The following is an 18691-nucleotide window of genomic DNA, read 5'->3' as shown; positions in this document are numbered from 1 at the left end:
CAATCCGATTTTTCTTTGTATTTTTGTTCTCTTTTCTTCTTTTATTTTTCTAAAACTAAATTCTAAAAATACTTAAATTATTATTAAGAACTAAATTAAGTTATAGAAATGCAAATTAACTCCCAATAACAATTAACGCACAATTAAGTAATAATTAGGCAAAAATTGTTCATTTGGACATTAAATGCTAAAAATGCAAAAGATGCCTATTTTTGTAATTTTTATTTTTTGTAAAACAATTTTAATTACTAACAATTGTAGAATTAAATCCTACATGCAAAATGCGGCATATTTTTGTATTTTTTATTAATTTAACAAATAAACATGCACAGACAAATACAAAAAATTATCCAAAAATATCACAAAATCTCACAAAATTGCACATCACGGAAAATCATTTTATTTTGAATTTTTGGGAGTAATTCTCATATAGGGCAAAAATCACGTGCTTACAGTATCCATTACTTCTTCCTTTGTGAAAAGAGTTATGAGCTGCAACTGATGTCTTCTAGTTAGCACTGGTCCATTCCTTATCCAGCCAGGATGAATAGCTAGTATGCTGCCACTTGTAGTTCCTAACAAACTCTTTCCACTTCAGCTTCAATACTCTTTCCATCTGTCAACACATCCCCATTACTATTAGTAAGCTTTGTAATTTGATTTTGTGTTCTCCTTCCTTTCATGCTAGCAAAGAAGTAGGCACTGTTAGTATCTCCCAGCTTCAACCATTTCACTCTTGATTTTTGCTTGTAGATGGACTCCTCAATTTTATCCCACTTTTCTAGCTGTAGTAGTAGTTTCTTCTCCTCTTCAAACAGATCAGTTGTTGGATTAGCAATTTCATTCTTCCTTGTAGACATCCAGTTCCTTTCTGATGGTAGTTAACTTCATTTTGACATTCTTAAACTCCATATTGTTTAATTGTTTCAAAGCAGCTCTTATAGGTTTCAGGTTCTTCCATACAACTTCCATACCCCCATTCTTCATTGTCCAGTTGCTTTCCACAATCTACCCAAAGTCAGGGTGATCAGCCATACAATTATAGAATTTAAAGGGCCTTTTATTGTTATCACATCTTACCTCTACCTCAATCCCCAGTGGAGAATGATCTGAGAAAAGAGGATTCAATATTTGAACTTGTCTAGGAGGCATATTAATCATCCAGATGTCATTAACTATTGCTCTATCAATTCTGCTATAAACATGACCATTTGTCCATGTATATGTCTTGCCCACTGTAGGTAATTCTGCCAAACTACAATCTTCTATAACTTCTTTAAAATCTTTTGTTTCATTATCCTGAACTTCACTTCCATGCATTCTATCATCAACCCCTAATATAGAGTTAAAATCTCCCATCAGCAACCAAGGTCCCATGCATTGCCTTGTTAAGTTCCTAATTACCACCCATAATGATTTCTGTCTTGCACACTATGTAATCCATAGATTGCTGAAAAATAGAAATCCTTATTAGTCTTTAGAATCTTCAAATTGCCATGTATAACATGGGAATATCTCTCTAACACTGTATACTACAACACATTTGGATTCCATATTACCCAGATTCTGCCTTTACATGTATTTGACACATTATGACTCCATTCCCATCCTGGTAGTACTTTCCCAATAATTTTATCTGCTTCTGTATCTTTTACTCTATGCTCACATATTGCTATCATATCTACTTTATTATCTCTCATAAACACCTTTAACTCCTTGTGTTTAAACATTTTATTGAACCCCCTTACATTCCATGTGACTATCATGCTGATGCTGCTAAAGTGTTTTGTTTCAACCTCTCCCCCTCCACCCCTTTACTTGTACTACATTCAGATATTCCTCTTGTTATTTGTTCTTGTCCTGTCTCTACTAGGTTGTTGAAACCATTCAGAACTTGAATGCATTGCCTAGCTTCTTGTGTTCTTTGCCCTTTTGCTGCAGATTTACTTTTAACTTGTTGCCATACATCTCCACTTCCTTCTCTTTTATCATTATTCACTTGTTTCTTATTAGTTTTCCTTTGTACCTCCTGCTGATGCTGGCTTTGTAATCCAGCTTCATTATTAATAGGCTTCCATTCTGTTCTCTGGTTTGCCAATATCTTTTATTGTTACTGTCATGTTTTCTTCTCACCCCCTCCTGTGTTGATCTGCTTTTGTTGACAGTTGTGGCCTATTTGCATACATTTTGAACAATATGTAGGTTTCTAATCATACCATATCTCTTGTGACATGATTCTACCCTTTGGATATTTTATTTTAATAACATTTGGTAACTCCTTAGTAACATCAACTTCTATCAATATCCTTACATATGAGATTCTCTCAGTATTCGAAGTACAAGCATCTGCATATATTGGCTGGGCTAAACCACTACCTATTTTGCTCAATGCACTTGCACTCCAACAATATAGATGTAAGTTAGGCAGTTTGATCCAAATGGGAATGGTCTTCAAATCCTCAGCATCAAAGTCAAATTCAGCAGTCCATGCCTTCATAATAACTGGTCTATTGTTAAGCATATGTGGCCCTGAATACATCACCATATCTCTCTCCTCCAAACATGAAAAATTAATCATAAAATAACCAGCATTATGATAATATACTTTTGGTTTCATTGACAAATCCCCTTATCCTGCTACAAATCTCTCCATAGCCTCAATAGAAGGTGATCCACCTATGACATATACTATTGCCGCATATTTCCTCTTGTGTACTTCACTATCAATATCCTTTTGTACCAGTTCTACAATCGCCTTATCCTCAATAATAGTAGGCGGTATAAACTTCAGATCCATACCTCTTTTTGCCAATTTATTCTCCTCAAGCAGCATCGACCATGTCTTAGCTGGCTTTGGTTCAGATTCCAACTGTAATTTCCTCTATGTACCTCCAGTTTGAGCTACTGTTCCATTGGTGTTTTCACTTGGAACAGACTTCAATTTCAGATCTACAGCTTGCATCTGTTGTTGTGCTAGTCCTTCCGAGCTTAATACCTTATGTATGTTAGTCGGTGTTGTCCATGTACCTGCTAATACTTTACTTTCTCCACTTCGAGCTGGTAGGGTTGTCCATATCTCCAAATTCAGTGTTGCATGCTCCTTTCCTTTGTGTATTGACGTTTCCTCACTTAATTTCCTTTCAATTGTTATGTTCACCTCTTTGACCCCTGCTTTGTTCAATGTAACAGTACCATCACCTCCAATTGCTAGAGGTTTTGGTGTAACCAATCTCACCGTTTCTAGAGTCCTTCCTTCTTTTGAGATGTTGTCTTCTTCAATCAGTAGTTTAGTAGCCTTCGATGGCCGTCGTTGTGCTCTCCCCATTCCGATGAGCGTAGGTTAGCAATTCACACTTGACTTGATGGGGGAAAAGGGAGAAATTCGCCGGCCGGTGATCGGAGAATAGGTGGCGAAGTGGCTTAACTTATAACTATTTTAATACTAAAAGGTGGTAAAAATAATTAGGTGTTCACACAACCAAGTAGCTAGTTTATTATAGACACATTGTCTTTACGCAACCAAGTAGCTACCTGTTGTAATATAATAAGGAAGTGCTAAGGAAGCAAAAAGTACAGCATCGACAGTTAATAAGAAGCAAGGTAGTTTCATTACATATAGGTAGAAAGGCAAAAATAGTTCACCCTCTCGACTGTCTCAAAACTCTTGGACTTCAACTGTTTCAAAAGCAGCTCTGCATCTACTCCCTTCCTGCTAGACTGACAAACTTTATCGTAGAATGTTTCGCCATCATCCATCACTTTTTTCATAGTTTCTTCATTGGCTTTGGCACCACCGTTCAATCTAGTCATCAAAGCAAACTCCTTCAATCCAAAGTGAACATGCTTGTCTCCAACTAAAAACCACAACTCACGCTTCTTCTCGCAATAAATTTAGTGAATCAGTATGGAATGGACAAGTTGTCCATTGAACTATGTCTAGTGCTCTAAAAGTTTCCCACACAGTCCAAAATAACTACTATAAATCTTTTCCATCAATTTGACTATTCTAAGTTTTTCCTTGAACTCATGGAATAAATTGATCCTAGACCTCACACTAATATTGGCTAGGAAACGTCTATACTTTTCTTAGAAAAGTCCTGAATTTGTATTTGGATGCGTCGATCACCCTTACAAACACAAAAATTGACAGAGCATCCTGGTCACCTTCAACTGCTGCGTGTGTTTCACTTTCTAGTCCATCTTCACCATCTTCAAGTTGTTCATCATCATCTTCATCATCATCATCATCATCATCATCATTATCATCATCATCATCATCTTCATCATCTTCTTCTTCTGCTACATCTTCTTTTTTCTTCTTCTTCAGCATCTTTATCAACCTTCTGAGCGGAATCATCACCATTTTCATCAACCTCCCCACTTAAAGCTTCATCATCACTATCCTTTTCTTCTTCGACAATTATTTTTTTAGAAACATGTTCTTCCATTTGAGATATTGCTGCATTTATGTCCAAGTATTCTTCCTCGTCCTCATCAACACCCTCTAATGCTAACCTCCTTAAAATAATTTTTTTTGCTAACAGGTATGTCCTCGCCAACTAATCTAGACCTTGATCTTGTTCTTTTTTACCGATAGAATTTAATGGCTCTTTTGTTCTTTTTTTTCCTATCATGCTTAGAAATCTCAACATTTCCTTCACTAGGAGAAGCTTTAGAAGTATTTACATTTTGTTTTCTAGTAGCTATTTTTGAAGGCTCAACAATTGCTTACTTGGCGATGATTTTTTTCTACATTTCCTTTGTTGTTTGAAGGCTTTGAAGGCTGTGCAATTGCTTTCTTTGTCAAAGGAATATGCTTCTTAGCAACCGGTTCCTCTTCATATTACCTTCGTGCAAATATGCAATGTCCCATTTAATAATTTTAAACTTATGATCAGAATAAGAAAAATAAGCCCAAATTACAGCAAACATCTATGATCAGAAAAGAATCGATTACAAGTTTATCAATAAACATTAGGTCGTCAGTTACGATGAAATTCTAAAATACAGAGCACAAAGGTAGTCCAAGAAGCAAATATAACTACCCACGCCATATAAGATATGATTATACACAACTCAATCGGTCTTGAACATGCACATGAACGAATCACACTACAAAACCTGAAATCAAATGTGTAAGAAACGAAAAAAGAAGAAATTAAAAGTTACCAAAATTAATGCGTTCTGAGCTTTAATACAATGCTTGTTTAGTCTATAGCGATAATTTCACCCAAAATCAAAACTTGATTCTTGTCTTTTCCTGCCGGAAACTGGGGTTGAGTGACAGAGAGAAGAGAGAGCAGAGAGATGAGAGAGAAATTGGGAGGAAAATGGAGAGAGAGGTAATGTTTTTCAAAACTTATAGGTGACTTACAATTTTTTTAAATATTAAAAAGGCCTCATCCACCCGAACTTATTCATTTAACCATTTTCTAATCCAAAAGAAATTAAAAAAGAAAATGGGAGGTCACTTGACCAATTCAAGTGTTAAGAGTTCTTCTTGCTAAATGTTCTCATCTTAGCTTGTACTCCTAGTATTTGTACTTCCTTGTGCATCACGAAAAGTTAAGGGACTTGAATATAATTTCCCAAAAATACAAAGATCAAATGGCAATTTCCAAATCTATTTGTCTCAAAATCTTGTACTTCAGTTAAAAACTTAAAACTCTCGCTCGCTCTCTCTCACCTATCAACCTTAAACCTCCAAGAACCACAAAGACCATGACATTTGCCACTGCCAGTTTAACTCCAATATTCACCAACTGTTTGATTGCTTCTCGAATATGGACACCCAATTGGCGAAATGGGTTTGTTTCCCCTGTTACTCTGTTGCATACATTAGCCTCAAGTCGTAGCCGCCTCCTCAAGAACAAGAATCAATACCAAGACTTGGTCTTTTCTTCTTGCAGCAGAGGCTTCAGCTGTCAGTCCACTGCTTTGTCTGATGTCAATTCACCTTCTCACACTGTTTCCTCAAATGGGTAATTCGTGTTTTTTCATTCTTGTATTTGTTAAACTACTGGACAAGTTCGAATGTCCTGCTCTGTATTTAATTTATCATAGTTAGACTATTTTGTTCACTGTATTTAATTGCATAAAAGATGTTCTTGATTAGATTAGTCTCACATCCTCTCTAATAGCTTAAGCTTCTGGATGTAGTGGAGTAATTTTAAAACAGTTCAAAACTTTTTTTCTTCAAATCATTGTGTAACCAGCTAACTAGGTATATAAAGTTAAAGAAAAAAGGTCTAATTGTACTATATGCACAAAACATATTCTTATCCGGATTTATTTGTAGAACTTGAACAAGAAACGCATTTGTATGTGGAAACTTTTGCATCCCCTTTTCATATGTGTTGGTTTCCCTTGATAGGGGCAGTGGAGTGGACAGCAATAGTGCTGCTCATGTATGTGTGCCCCGAATTTGTCATATCTGGTCATTAGGTGCAAAATGGTTTCTTCAATTGTTGGCTACATAGATTAAAAAGGTTAAACAAGAGCAGGAAGCTTCAATTGTTGGTGTATTGCAACTGTAATTTTAAGTTTGTAAATGCGACTAACAATTTTGTTTGATGGGGCAGAGATATGTGTCTGATTTCATCAACTCTCGCAAGGCTAGTGTCCATTTTGATTCCTATGATTTGTTTCACTGATCTTTTTGAACTATTTGTTCTGATTTCACCTTTTCAGCCATCTTATGTATGGACGCTTGCTGCCATGCCCCTTGCAGAATAGCCCACCAAGAGTCGAGCATCTTGTCGTCACAAAAGAAGGGCCTGTTCTAGACTATATTAGTAAAGCTTTGGATCTTCCTCCATTGTAAATTTCTATCTTTTCTTTAGTGTCCTGTTCTTCTTTAACTTGTTATGTTCCTACATATTCTAATATCTAATATACACCCCGAGGAGTGATCACTGATGTGTTGAGTGATAGTTATCTTGGATCAGTTAAGTGATATCTTGTCCAATGTTTTTTATCATTAAGATATGTGGAAGATCTTATACAGTTTGGGGCTGTGTATTATGCGCTTGTATGTCCTAAGCCACCTCCGACTGCCACTGCTGAGCAAATTAAAGTGTATGAAGAAGTTACAGATCCATCAGTTCTGAGAAAGCGAACTTCAATCAAAGGAAAAACTGTACGTGAAGCTCAGAAGACTTTCCGTATAACTCGTGCTGATGAGATTGTTGAAACTGGAACTTATTTGCGGGTGCATGTACACCCTAAACGCTTTCCAAGGTAACTACTGAACTGTCTTCTTACTTTAGCTCATGACTTTTTGTTAGCGAGAGGGTAATGTTGTAATTTGATATGATTAGGTGCTATGAAATTGACTGGAAATCTCGTATTATTGCTGTAACCGACGACTATGTTATTCTGGACAAACCTGCTGGTACATCTGTGAGTAAAAATGCTTAATTAAATATATTCTTCTCCGTTGATCAAAATTCTTATATACCTGATATTTTCTAATGGACATTTCTGTCAAGAAAATTATTTCTAACTTACATTGGTCTGCGTCTCATTATATCTTCAGCTTTTAGTTTTTACTACTAATTTTGTGTTGTACTAGGTTATTATTTTTCTTTTTCCTTTACCAATAAGCTAACTCTTTTGGATACTGACTACTTAAAACTCAGGTAGGAGGAACTACAGATAACATTGAAGAAAGTTGTGCTACATTTGCTACTAGAGCATTAGGATTTTCAGCTCCACTGCAGACTACCCATCAGATTGACAATTGCACTGAAGGATGGTATCATTTTGGCTGTATTTATCATACATAAATTTCTTTTTCAAAGTTCAAACATAGAGGTGAAATAGCATGTCATGATTTCTTACTTATTGAAAAAAAAGGGATTCTGTCATGATTTCTAATTTGTGCAGCGTTGTGCTAGCTCGAAGCAAGGAGTACTGTTCCGTATTTCATGGAAAAATCAGGGTGAGACTCGCCTGTACAAAAGATTTGATATTTAGGGAATAACAACCTCCAGTGTCCTTCCCATGGAGGTCCTTTGTGGAGTTTACCATTAGGCATTTTCAATAACTTCATCTATTATCTGGCAGGAGAAGAAGGTCAAAAAGCTTTATCTTGCGCTGGCTGCTGCTCCTGTGCCGTTCGGAATACTTACACACTACATGCGTCCTATTAATATGGCCCCAAGACTTGTTTCTGAAGGTAAGCAAGTAAGCTACTAAAGATTGAAAGTGCCATGAGTGTTATCAAAGGAGAAAAGCGCAAAAAGCTCTAAGGTCCGTAGGGGCTTTAAGCGCAAAATAAAGCGTGGGTTTTAATGAAGAAAGGCGCAAAGGAGAAAACATACAAATATGTATGTGTAGTCCAAGACTAATAATGATAAAGCATGAATAACAAATATGGACAAAAAAATTGAAGAAAAATAATGATAAAGTGAAATATCAATTGTTTAGTATCGCCTCTTCAGTATTACGCTCATTGGAAAGGAGAATTATGCCTTAGAGCCTTGATGATAATACTGAAGCGCCCGCTAAGCGACGCGAAGCGGTCAACACGTTTTGAGCCTCGCGTCGGGGCTTAAGCACGCCTTTGATAACACTGCTGGAGAAAGCGTATGACAAGGTCCCTAGAGAATCACAATTAGATAAAACTTGATAATACTAATACTTGAGATTTCTAAGGTGGATGAAAGGTGAGGAAAAATAAGTATCAAATCCAAATAACTAATCAGATGTTGCTATGCTAGTGGCTATCCACAATCTTCTCTTTTCTATAGCCCAAAACAGCTGCCATCGAAAGGATCATATGTTATATGTACATCTCCATGTCACACCATCTAGGAACAACCCATGATACTAATGTTTGCCATAAGGAGTTGGGTGTTCTTTCCAAAATAGTGCTCATGTTTTTCCCCTGGCATCTATGCTTTGCAGATTTTGTGAAAGGATGGTATTTGTGCCAACTTGAGGTTTTAGAATGCAAGAAGGTAGCCTGGCCTAGGAGTGAAATTGAGAGCACATACAACATTGAGGACTGTGGATGGCCTTTGAAAGACTTTGCATATGAGTGCCAAATCAACCTTCTAACTGGTCGGACGCATCAGGTATTTAAATTCCATTTTCCTGCTCCCCTCATGTATTAGTTCCTTCTGTTCAAAGGATTTTTCAAGTTTGATGTTTCAAAGTTGAGTGATTGCAAGTGCAAGTTTTTTCACCTGCTTATGATCAGGTTTTATTCCTGCAAGTATTAGACAGTGAAAAGGCCTAATATCTCAAATCAGGTTACCTGGTAAGAAAAGTATATTATACTCGTTGTTTTACAGGTCTAAAGAGGAGTCTGCATTAATTTTTTTTTTTGAGTGTGTGTGTGTGTGTGAGAGAGAGAGAGAGAGAGAACATGGTTAAACTATTTAATCATGCATAAACTGGTTTATGAATGATAGTTATTGTTAAAAGTTCATCTCTGGTTTTTGTGATCTCGAAACAATGAAGATTTGAAAGGGAACCAAAGCAGTGATTTTCTCAAAATGGTGTTTCTTTGATAATCTATGCCTTGGGAATCACTGATTCTGATGATATATGGTCATAATTTGCAGATTCGAGCACAGTTAGCTGCCTGTAGTGCACCAGTGGTGGGTGACGCGATGTATATGCCAGCTGCAATTGCTGAAATGGTCAGTCCTGGGAGTAACCCACTTGGGAAGAACAAAAAAAAATATACAAACGAAAATGATAAATCACTTGCAATAGATGAGTGGATCGCACAACATGGTAAAGAACCTAGTGTTGCTATAGGTCTTCAGGCATGCCAGATTTCATGGGACGACGGCGAGCACTGTTATGAGGCCAGATCACCCTGGTGGAGGTAGATAAAAGCTTGTGCTAATGTTTAATCCTTGCTTCATCAGAATAACGTGGCAGGATGGACAAACTTCTTCCGCATAAGGTAAGAGCTTCTTTATTTATCAATCACTATAAAGCATAAGTTTCATTTGAGAACCATGGTAAACTAGAGAGTAGCTTCTACGCTTAAGGGGTTTTGGGAACTTTTCCGGTCCATGAATTTGCTTTAGATTTTGGTAAGATTCAACCTCTGCCATCTAACCTGTTGAAATTCCCCTTCCTCTCAACAACAAACCTAGTGTAATCCCACAAGTGGGGTCTAGGGAGGGTAGTGTGTACACATACCTTACCCCTACCTTGTGCAGGTAGACAAGTTGTTTTCGATGGACCCTCAGCTCAGGCGAAGTTCCCCTTCCTCTCTGATGGTTAAATCTCTTGTGCTTCACTCTCTCTTGTGAGAAAGCTAGAAGAGAAGGAAGAGGGGTGTTTGAGGGGAGAGGCAAGATCTTAGATTATAGACTCATGCAATAGGAACATATTAGTAGGATTTTCCTCTTTAGCTTGCTGACTTCTCAGGTGTGAAAATTCAATGCATTTGCATGACACATGCATGGCTAGGCTGTAATCTTGCGATGTTAAAGTTATTGGATTTGTTTTCATATGTAAATAAAAGAATTGAGTTACCACTTTTCTGTAGAAGTATTGTTCATCTTTCATTTGGTGTTTTTCCTTAAATGACTACAGTGTGCTATCTTAATTCTTAACATCCACACAGACTTTCTGTTTGTGTTTATAGCTGATATTCACTTCTTTATATATCACAGCAATTGCCAGTGCTAGGATCATACTATGAGCTGCAAGGAAAAGGCTCACTTACTGAATTACAGTGTGTAGTTGTGCAATAGTCTTGAGCTATGATTTGGTGGGTGAAATATCAGGACGTTGAAGAGGAATTCACCAGCATATATTTGGGTCATTAATTGAAGGTGTGTTGCATGTTGCCCTACTCTCAGAGTTTCTGAAGCAATGATTTGCACATATGCTAGTCTTCCCTTGACAAATCCCTCAGTGCAACGGCGAATCTTACTATAGTAGTAAAGCATGTCATAAATATAGCAGGCCCATACCCTTTTTATCCTTCACTGGTAATACTACTCACTGAATCTTGGGGCTTAGCCAGTTTTTATTTTGAGGAATGCAAATACGATCTGCTGTCATGCTTGATCCAATCAATGTTCAGACTTCAGTACGAAGTAGTAATTGAAGTTTATGAAACAGTGTCAGTGAGTTTGTTATAACAGGATATGCTTGTTGAATATATAACTTTAACATCCTATCTGCTGAAGTTTTTAATCATGAGCTCATTTATAAGAGTTTTAACTTTGAAAACAAGTAGGAGTTTACACCCATTTGGTAGAATATTGGAACATTAAGTTGAATCCTAACAGAAGAAAGGGAAAAAAATGGAGAGAACTCAGCTTTCAACAGAATATTTCTGCAAAATCAATAAATCTCCTTTACGTGATTACAGTTCCATTAGAGTGAATACAAGGGTTAAGCTTGAGCTTGACTTTTGCAATATGAAGGCAGGGATCAGGCTGAACAGTTATAGTTTGATTTCCAGCTGCCCTCCAACGACAGAGACCTAAAATGAAAATCTTCTTTACAAGCCTCCATATGTGCATTGTCTTCTTCCGCTATTTCTGGGCAGTATGTGTTTCAAGCTGTGTGTGAAAGTTATACATGAGCTCTTTATACCTGGTGGCTGATAATTTTGGAGTTCTCTCGAGATTTGTAAAGTTGACATAGTGAAGTCCAAATCTTACGCTATATCCTTCTAGCCACTCAAAGTTGTCGAGAAGGGACCAAACAAAGTACCCCCTTACGTCTGCACCTTCCCTGATTGCATTTGCCAATGAATTTAAGTAGCTATTTATGTAGTTCACTCTATGAACATCGTTCAAGGTATCCGTTATTGAAGGATTCCGAATTTCGTTCTCAATAAATCTGCAACATTGCCAATTATGTCATTAGTTGCATCTCAACAGATCAAATTGCATCTCCTTCAAGTTATTGGTTGATAAACTGCATCTCGCTTCTAAGTGACAAGAATGTGAGTTTTTTTTTAATTTTTTATCTTACCATTTTCGGTGATAACCGTTGGAGTATTATTGAATCTGTCCTTCATGTACATCACAATCTTTTTCATCCCCTGTGGGTACAGAAAGAGCCAGTCGACTTCAGTCTCATTCATTTAAAAGTTTGGAAAAAAAGAAAGAATTTTAGCAATGTTGTAACACCCCAAACTTTAGACAATCCCACATCAGCAAAACACAAGAGGATGCTGGGTATATAAGTTAACAAGCCTTAGATCCTAGTGACGCATTTTAAAGCCGTGCGGACCTAGGCCCAAACGGACAATATCACTAGCGGGCTGGGCTGTTACAGATGGTATCATAGCCACTCTTGTGTCAGCCATACCGATGGTGGGTCAGAGTTCAACTGAATTTAGGCAAATCCTGGTTAGGCGGGGCAAACCTCAGTGTTGAGTCTAGGCGAATCCCATGCGGTGAAGCAAACCTCAGCGAGTATGCTGAGTCCATAAGAGGGGGTGTATGTAACACTCCAGACTTTAGACAGAGTCCCACATCGGCAAAACACAAGAGGATGTTGGGTATATAAGTTAACAAGTCTTAGACCTTAGTGACGCGTTTTAAAGCCGTGCGGGCCTAGGCCCAAAGCGGACACGGGCTGGGCTATCACAAATGTACAAAGTGTTAGTAATAGTATGCAGAGTGAATTAAAAGATGAGGAATACTAAAGTATTAAAGACGAAAACATACAGGTTACCCAATGTAGACACCGTTTTTTTCTGTAGGAACAAAATAGGAACCCTCTGACCAAGTTTTTCCATGTTCACAAGCAGAATATAAGCAATCTTTGATATATCTAGCCATATAATAATTGATGCCAATGAAATCTAGACCGTAACTCAACTTGCTCAAATCATTCGCTGAAAAGTCTGGCAGATTAGATCCCAGAATTTCTACCATTTCTTTAGGATATCTTCCTAAAATAATAGGGTCTAAAAACTTGCAAAGGGGTATTCAGTCAAAGAGCATTATTTTCTGCTCTGATGCCCACGAAACCAGACTGTAGAACTGTCCTACTGATAAAGAAGGCTTACCAATTGACGTAGAATGATCGAGCTCTCTGAGTTGCGGCTATATCTTCTGAGGAATTGCTGTAAGGTTCATACCATTGGATATCCAAAGAAATTCCAATCATGCCGCCTTGTCTTTCTGAAAACCAGCATAAACCAGATTATGCTACTGGTATTTCTTTTGTCTTCTAATAAACTTACATTTTCAGGGTCTTAGAAGTAAGAGATCTACACGGGTCTTAAGACCCCCAATAATAACCACATACGAGCGATAGACTCGATCTACAATAATAGAATCACCCACCCGTATAGACACATATATAGGAGTACTCAAAGAATCATGAGGCACAACCAGATAAGGGGCAAAATAAGATGACACATAGGAATATGTAGACCCCGGATCAAATAGAACTGAAGCATCCATGCTGCAAACTGAAACCGTACATGTGATAACTACATCGGAGGCCTCAGCCTCAGGTCTAGCTGGAAAGCATAACATCGGGGCTGGGCCCCACCACTCTGATCAAATAGAACTGAAGCATCCCTGCTGCAAACTGAAACCGTACATGTGATAACTACATCGGAGGCCTCAGCCTCAGGTCTAGCTGAAAAGCATAACATCGGGGCTGGGCCCCACCACTCTGAACTACATCCCGAGGACGACCTCTACCTTTAGCTTCCTGACCTCCACCTCTAACGCCCTGACCTCAACCTCTAACGGTCTGACCTCACTAACACCTCACCCCTACCTCTAGCTGGCTGAGCGGGCGGTGGAACACCCAGTGCTGGAACCATAGTACGAGAACCCTGGTGCTGAGAACTACTCGAAGCTCGAGGGTAAAATCTAGCAATATGCCTCGTATCGCCACAAGTATAACAAGACATCGGCTGCTGGGACTGCTGACCCTGAAACTGACCTTGATGGCCTGAGTAACCACCCTGAAAACTCTGGAGCGGCGGTGCACTGATAGGAGTTGGTGGTGCACTGTAGGGCAACTGATCAGAATACTGCATATGAGAACCACGACCACCTGGAGCACCGTGAGAAGCCTGAAGTGCTGAATGAAATGGCCTGGGAGGATGGCCCCTACCAAAAAAATACCTGCCTCCAGATGAGGCACCACTAAACCTGCCAGAATGACGGGGCCTCTTGTTAGACCCCTGACCACTCCCCTGCAATAGAACCATCTCAACTCGTCTGGCCACATTGGCTGCATCCTGGAAAAAAATCTCACTCCCTGTCTCCTTAGCCATATGCAATCGAATCGGCTGAGTGAGTCCCTCAATGAACCTCCTCACCCTCTCTCTCTCTCTCTCTCTCTCTCTCTCTCTCTCTCTCTCTCTCTCGATGAGAAGTATGATAAGAGAATGACGGGCCAAGGCAATGAATCTGGTCTCGTAGTGAGTGATGGTCATAGAACCCTGCTGGAGGCACTCAAAATACCTCCGATAGTCCTCCCTCTGAGTGATAGGAAGAAACTTCTCCAGAAATAGCTGAGAAAACTAGTCCCAAGTCAAAGCAGGCGACCCAACTAGTTTAGCCAAACAATAATCCCTCCACCAAGTCTTGGCGGAACCTGACAGACGAAACGCAGCAAAGTCGGCCCCATTGGTCTCCACTATACCCATGTTCCGTAGAACCTCATGACAACTGTCCAAATAGTCCTGGGGATCCTCTGAAGATGTACCGCTATAGGTAATAGTGAAGAGCTTAGTGAACCTGTCCAACCTCCACAAAGCATCAGCAGACATAACTGCTCCATCAGCGGTCTGAGCCACAACACCCGGCTAAACTACCCCAACTGGCTGAGCTGCTGGAGTCTGAAACTGAGGAGCCATCTGCTCCGGAGTGCGAGTAGCGCGGGTCTGTGCTCCTCCCCCATCCTAAGAGACGGCTGGTGCTACAGGAAGTAAGCATGCCTGGTCGATACTCTACATAACACCCACTAGATGGACCAGAGCATCCTGGAGTACCAGAGTAGCGATGAACCCCTCTGGGACCTGAGCTGGCCCTACTGGAACGGTCTGGCCTGGAGCCTCCTTCTCAAACTCTACCTGAGGCTCCGCCACTGGTGCTTCTGCTCTAGGTTGAGCCCTGCCTCGGCCTCTACCCTTTGTAGGAGCTACCATTGAGGGCTTGGGCTGTTGATCAGCGGATGAAGAGGCAGGTGTTCTATCCATCTGCGAAAGAACATAGTAGAAGTTCAATTAGCATTGAGAAATCAAATCGCACGGCAGAGAAGAATAGATGTGAAGCCACACCTAAACTCTGTAGCCTCTGTGGGATAAGCACAAACGTCTCTATACCGACCCCTCAGACTCTACTAAGCTTGTCCATGAATTATGAGACCTAAGCAACCTAGAGCTCTGATACCAACTTGTCACGACCCGGATTTCCCACCGACGGGATCATGATGGCGCCTAACATTAAACCCGCTAGGCAAGCCAACGTTACTGATTATTTTACCTTTTTACTTTATCTTTTTACAATTTACAAATTAACATAACATAAACAGCGGAATAAAGTGCGGAGGAAAAAAATCTAATAATTTAACTTAATATAAATATGAATCCATAGTGAAACTCTACCCAAAACTGGTGTCACAATATCACGGATTGTCTACAAATACTACAAACAGTGGTCTGAACAAGGAAAATGTACATCTGTCTCTGAAATAAGTAAAAACATAATGGAAATATGATAGAAGGGGACGCCAAGGCCTGCAGATGCCTGCAGGACTACCTCGAGTCTCCACTGGACTGAAGGCAACAACCTCGAACTCCGGTTCGTAGGGTCCAATACCGGGATTTGCACAAAAGAGTGCAGAGTATAGTATCAGTACAACCGACCTCATGTACTGAGTAAGTGTTGAGTCTAACCTCGGCGAAGTAGTGATGAGGCTAGGATGCGACAACCACATAAACCTGTGCAATTAAATCATATACGAGAAGCAATAATAACAAGAAGGAAAGATAATAAGACGGGAAAAGGGGGAGCATGCTGAGGGTGATATCAGGTTATGACAATGATAGAGTAAATCGACAAATTAAATATCAAACTTGAAGCAATGGAAATAATAAAACAGAAACAAGTGCACGACATCACCCTTCGTACTTTTACTCTCGTCCTCACCATAGAAATCAACAGAAACGACACGGCATCACCCTTCGTGCTTTTACTCTCTGATAATCATGGCACGACATCACCCTTCATGCTTTTAATTTCATTTATATGACATGGCATCACCCTCCATGCATTAACACTCACAATATCGGCACGACATCATATTTCGTGCATTAACACTCACTCACAATCTCATGGACGGCATCACCCTTCGTGCTTTACACTCTTCCTCACCCAAACAAATATAATGATATCATCCCAGCAAGGGAATCAACAATAGAAACAATACCGTCCCGGCAAGGGAGTCAACAATAGAAAACAATATCATCCCGGCAAGGGAATCAGCTATAACCAACCTAGTTCAGCAGTTACTTCACAAAATAATCCCCAACTTGAACCAATGCTCGACAATGGTCGATTACCAAGAATTTATCACAAGTTTTGTTCCATAGTACTAATCATCAATCTAAGCATGATCAAGACATAATAAAATTACAACAATCTTAATATAAGACTCACGGGCATGCTTGATACCAACGTATAGATACTCGTCACTTCACCTATACATCATACTCGACACTAACACATAGCAATTAAAACACAACACCTATTCCCTCAAGCTAAATTTAGACCAAACACTTACCTCGGATTCCACGGCCAAACTCAAGCATCAAATACCGCTTTTCCTTTTGATTCCACTTCCAGTCCAATTAATCTAGCCAAAACGCCAAAGAAACCAACTCAAATGAAAAATTATAGATTTCCCAACATTCTTCCAAAAAAGTCAAAACCCGACCCCAGGCCCGCTTGGTCAAAACTCGAGGTGCAAACCAAAACCTGTTCACACATTTACCCATGATCTCAAATATGCAATTAGTTTTGGAATCCGACACCAAATCGAGGTCTAAATCCCCAAATTTGTAAAATCCTCAATTCTTTTAAAATCCCTAATTTCTACCCTTAAAGAACAAGATTTAGGCCTAGAAATCTAATGGGTGTTGATGGAAAATGAAAGAAATGGGTTTAAGAACACATACCTATGATTTGGTGTTGAAACTTCTCTTCAAAAATCGCCTAAGGTCTGATTTTAGGGAAGGGGATATGAAATTTTGGTAAATATCCCGTTCTGCCTCTGTTTTTAATTCGCTAGACAGACCTTCTTCGCGTTCGCGAAGTATTGGCTAGAAGAGTCTTCGCATGCGCGAGGTACTGTATGCGTTCGTGAAGGTTCACCCCCTGACCTTCGCGTTCTTGAGCCAATCGCCGCGTTCGTGTAGAGTATTTTCCCCCTCCCTCAGGTCCCTACCATAATGGCCTTCGCGTTCGCGATAACCAGGTCGCGTTCGCGAAGGGTAACGCCCCTAGCGCTTCGCGTTCACTGATTGAGTCCAACCCTACACTACTACAAAGTAGCGAGAGTGGTCGAAACAGCTTTTACCCGAGAAGGTCGGGATCGATTTTCACATGGAGCTAGAAATGGGAATTGAGTTTCTATCTAAATTGGAGATGCGTAATTGCTCTTAATTGCACTTCTAATCATAGTTGGTTTTGATATTACTTCTAAATGTATACTAATAAGATGCTAAATTAAGCTAAGTTAAGCTAAGAGTAAGATACTTGAAAGGCTATCTAAATAGTTAAAAGGCACTAGGGAAGTGACTTTCTCCTAGGTGAACACTTGACGGGTTCTCGAGTCCAAGGCTAGGTTGTTATGTTGGGAATTACGATATAACTATTGCACGATACTACTCACTCTATACCTCTCGTTAGTTTGAGTGATTTTTCCCTAATTGACTTCCCCAAGACCAATTGGGTATGATAATTTGTGCAAGCAATTGAGGTTCAAGTCAGGTATTACTATCTCTAAGTTTAACCCGTTAATTGGGGTTATCAATCTCTTGAATACGCCCCAATTCCTTGTTGGACTAATTTTTCTAGACTTAGGCTCTCTTTCTCAAGAAGGGCCCAAGTCAACATTCAAGCTTAAAACACAAGCTTTAAAACCATAAATTAGTCCAAATATCAAACACCCATGGACATTCAAGCTTTAAAACACAAGACCTATCAAATACCCACACTAGAGTTGTGCCACAACCCTAGCTCATGGGTCTAGCTACTCATGATAATGGGAGAAAATAAAGAAATAGATGTAGAAAAATCCATAATATTTAATTACAAGCTAAAACTATTGTAAAATTACTCAAAATGGTAAAGGAACATTGTTCATGAGCGCAACAGCTAAGTAAAATACAACTGATGACCTAAAAATGGGAAAATAAATTATTTATACTAGTGTAGACGCGTGATTTTTGACCATCCCCGAGAATTTCCACTTTTTAGCGTAAATATGTAATTTAGGTCTAATATAGCTATTTTGACTATTTTACTTTATTTCGACGCTAAAGAAAAAATTACAAAAAATATATATATAAATTTTAGTTTATGTATTTCTCATAAACTCGAAAAATACAAAAAAAATTGTGCCTTACTTTTGTACTTTATATAATTTCAAAAATTACCAAAAACAATTAGTTCTATTAATGATTTGCAGTCACTTTAATTTTGAAAAAATAAAAAAATATTAC

The 18691-nt window shown here is 39.0% G+C and overlaps 2 protein-coding genes across 2 annotated transcripts; one reads left to right on the top strand and one right to left on the bottom strand.

Annotated features, from left to right (window-relative positions):
- Positions 1-575: 575 nt before the first annotated feature.
- Positions 576-1730, bottom strand: LOC107784286 (uncharacterized). Its single transcript, XM_016605394.2, has 4 exons — positions 1560-1730; positions 1081-1431; positions 975-1008; positions 576-871 (listed from the first exon to the last, which is right to left on the bottom strand). Exons 1-4 carry the CDS (start codon positions 1728-1730, stop codon positions 576-578), a joined length of 852 nt encoding a protein of 283 aa, XP_016460880.2.
- A 3931-nt stretch (positions 1731-5661) lies between these two features.
- LOC107813088 (RNA pseudouridine synthase 6, chloroplastic) lies at positions 5662-11155 on the top strand. The gene is made up of 10 exons (XM_075250359.1): positions 5662-5981; positions 6691-6819; positions 6985-7239; positions 7320-7401; positions 7641-7756; positions 7888-7942; positions 8068-8179; positions 8911-9080; positions 9573-9922; positions 10644-11155. The coding sequence occupies exons 1-9, from the start codon at positions 5722-5724 to the stop codon at positions 9843-9845; spliced, it is 1452 nt and encodes a 483-aa protein (XP_075106460.1). The 5' UTR covers positions 5662-5721; the 3' UTR covers positions 9846-9922; positions 10644-11155.
- The last annotated feature ends 7536 nt before the right edge of the window (positions 11156-18691 follow it).

This window comes from Nicotiana tabacum, chromosome 3 (assembly GCF_000715075.1).
Source record: "Nicotiana tabacum cultivar K326 chromosome 3, ASM71507v2, whole genome shotgun sequence".
Taxonomy (NCBI): domain Eukaryota; kingdom Viridiplantae; phylum Streptophyta; class Magnoliopsida; order Solanales; family Solanaceae; genus Nicotiana; species Nicotiana tabacum.
The sequence above is the reverse complement of the archived record's forward strand: the minus strand, read 5'-3'. Positions and strand labels throughout refer to the sequence as shown.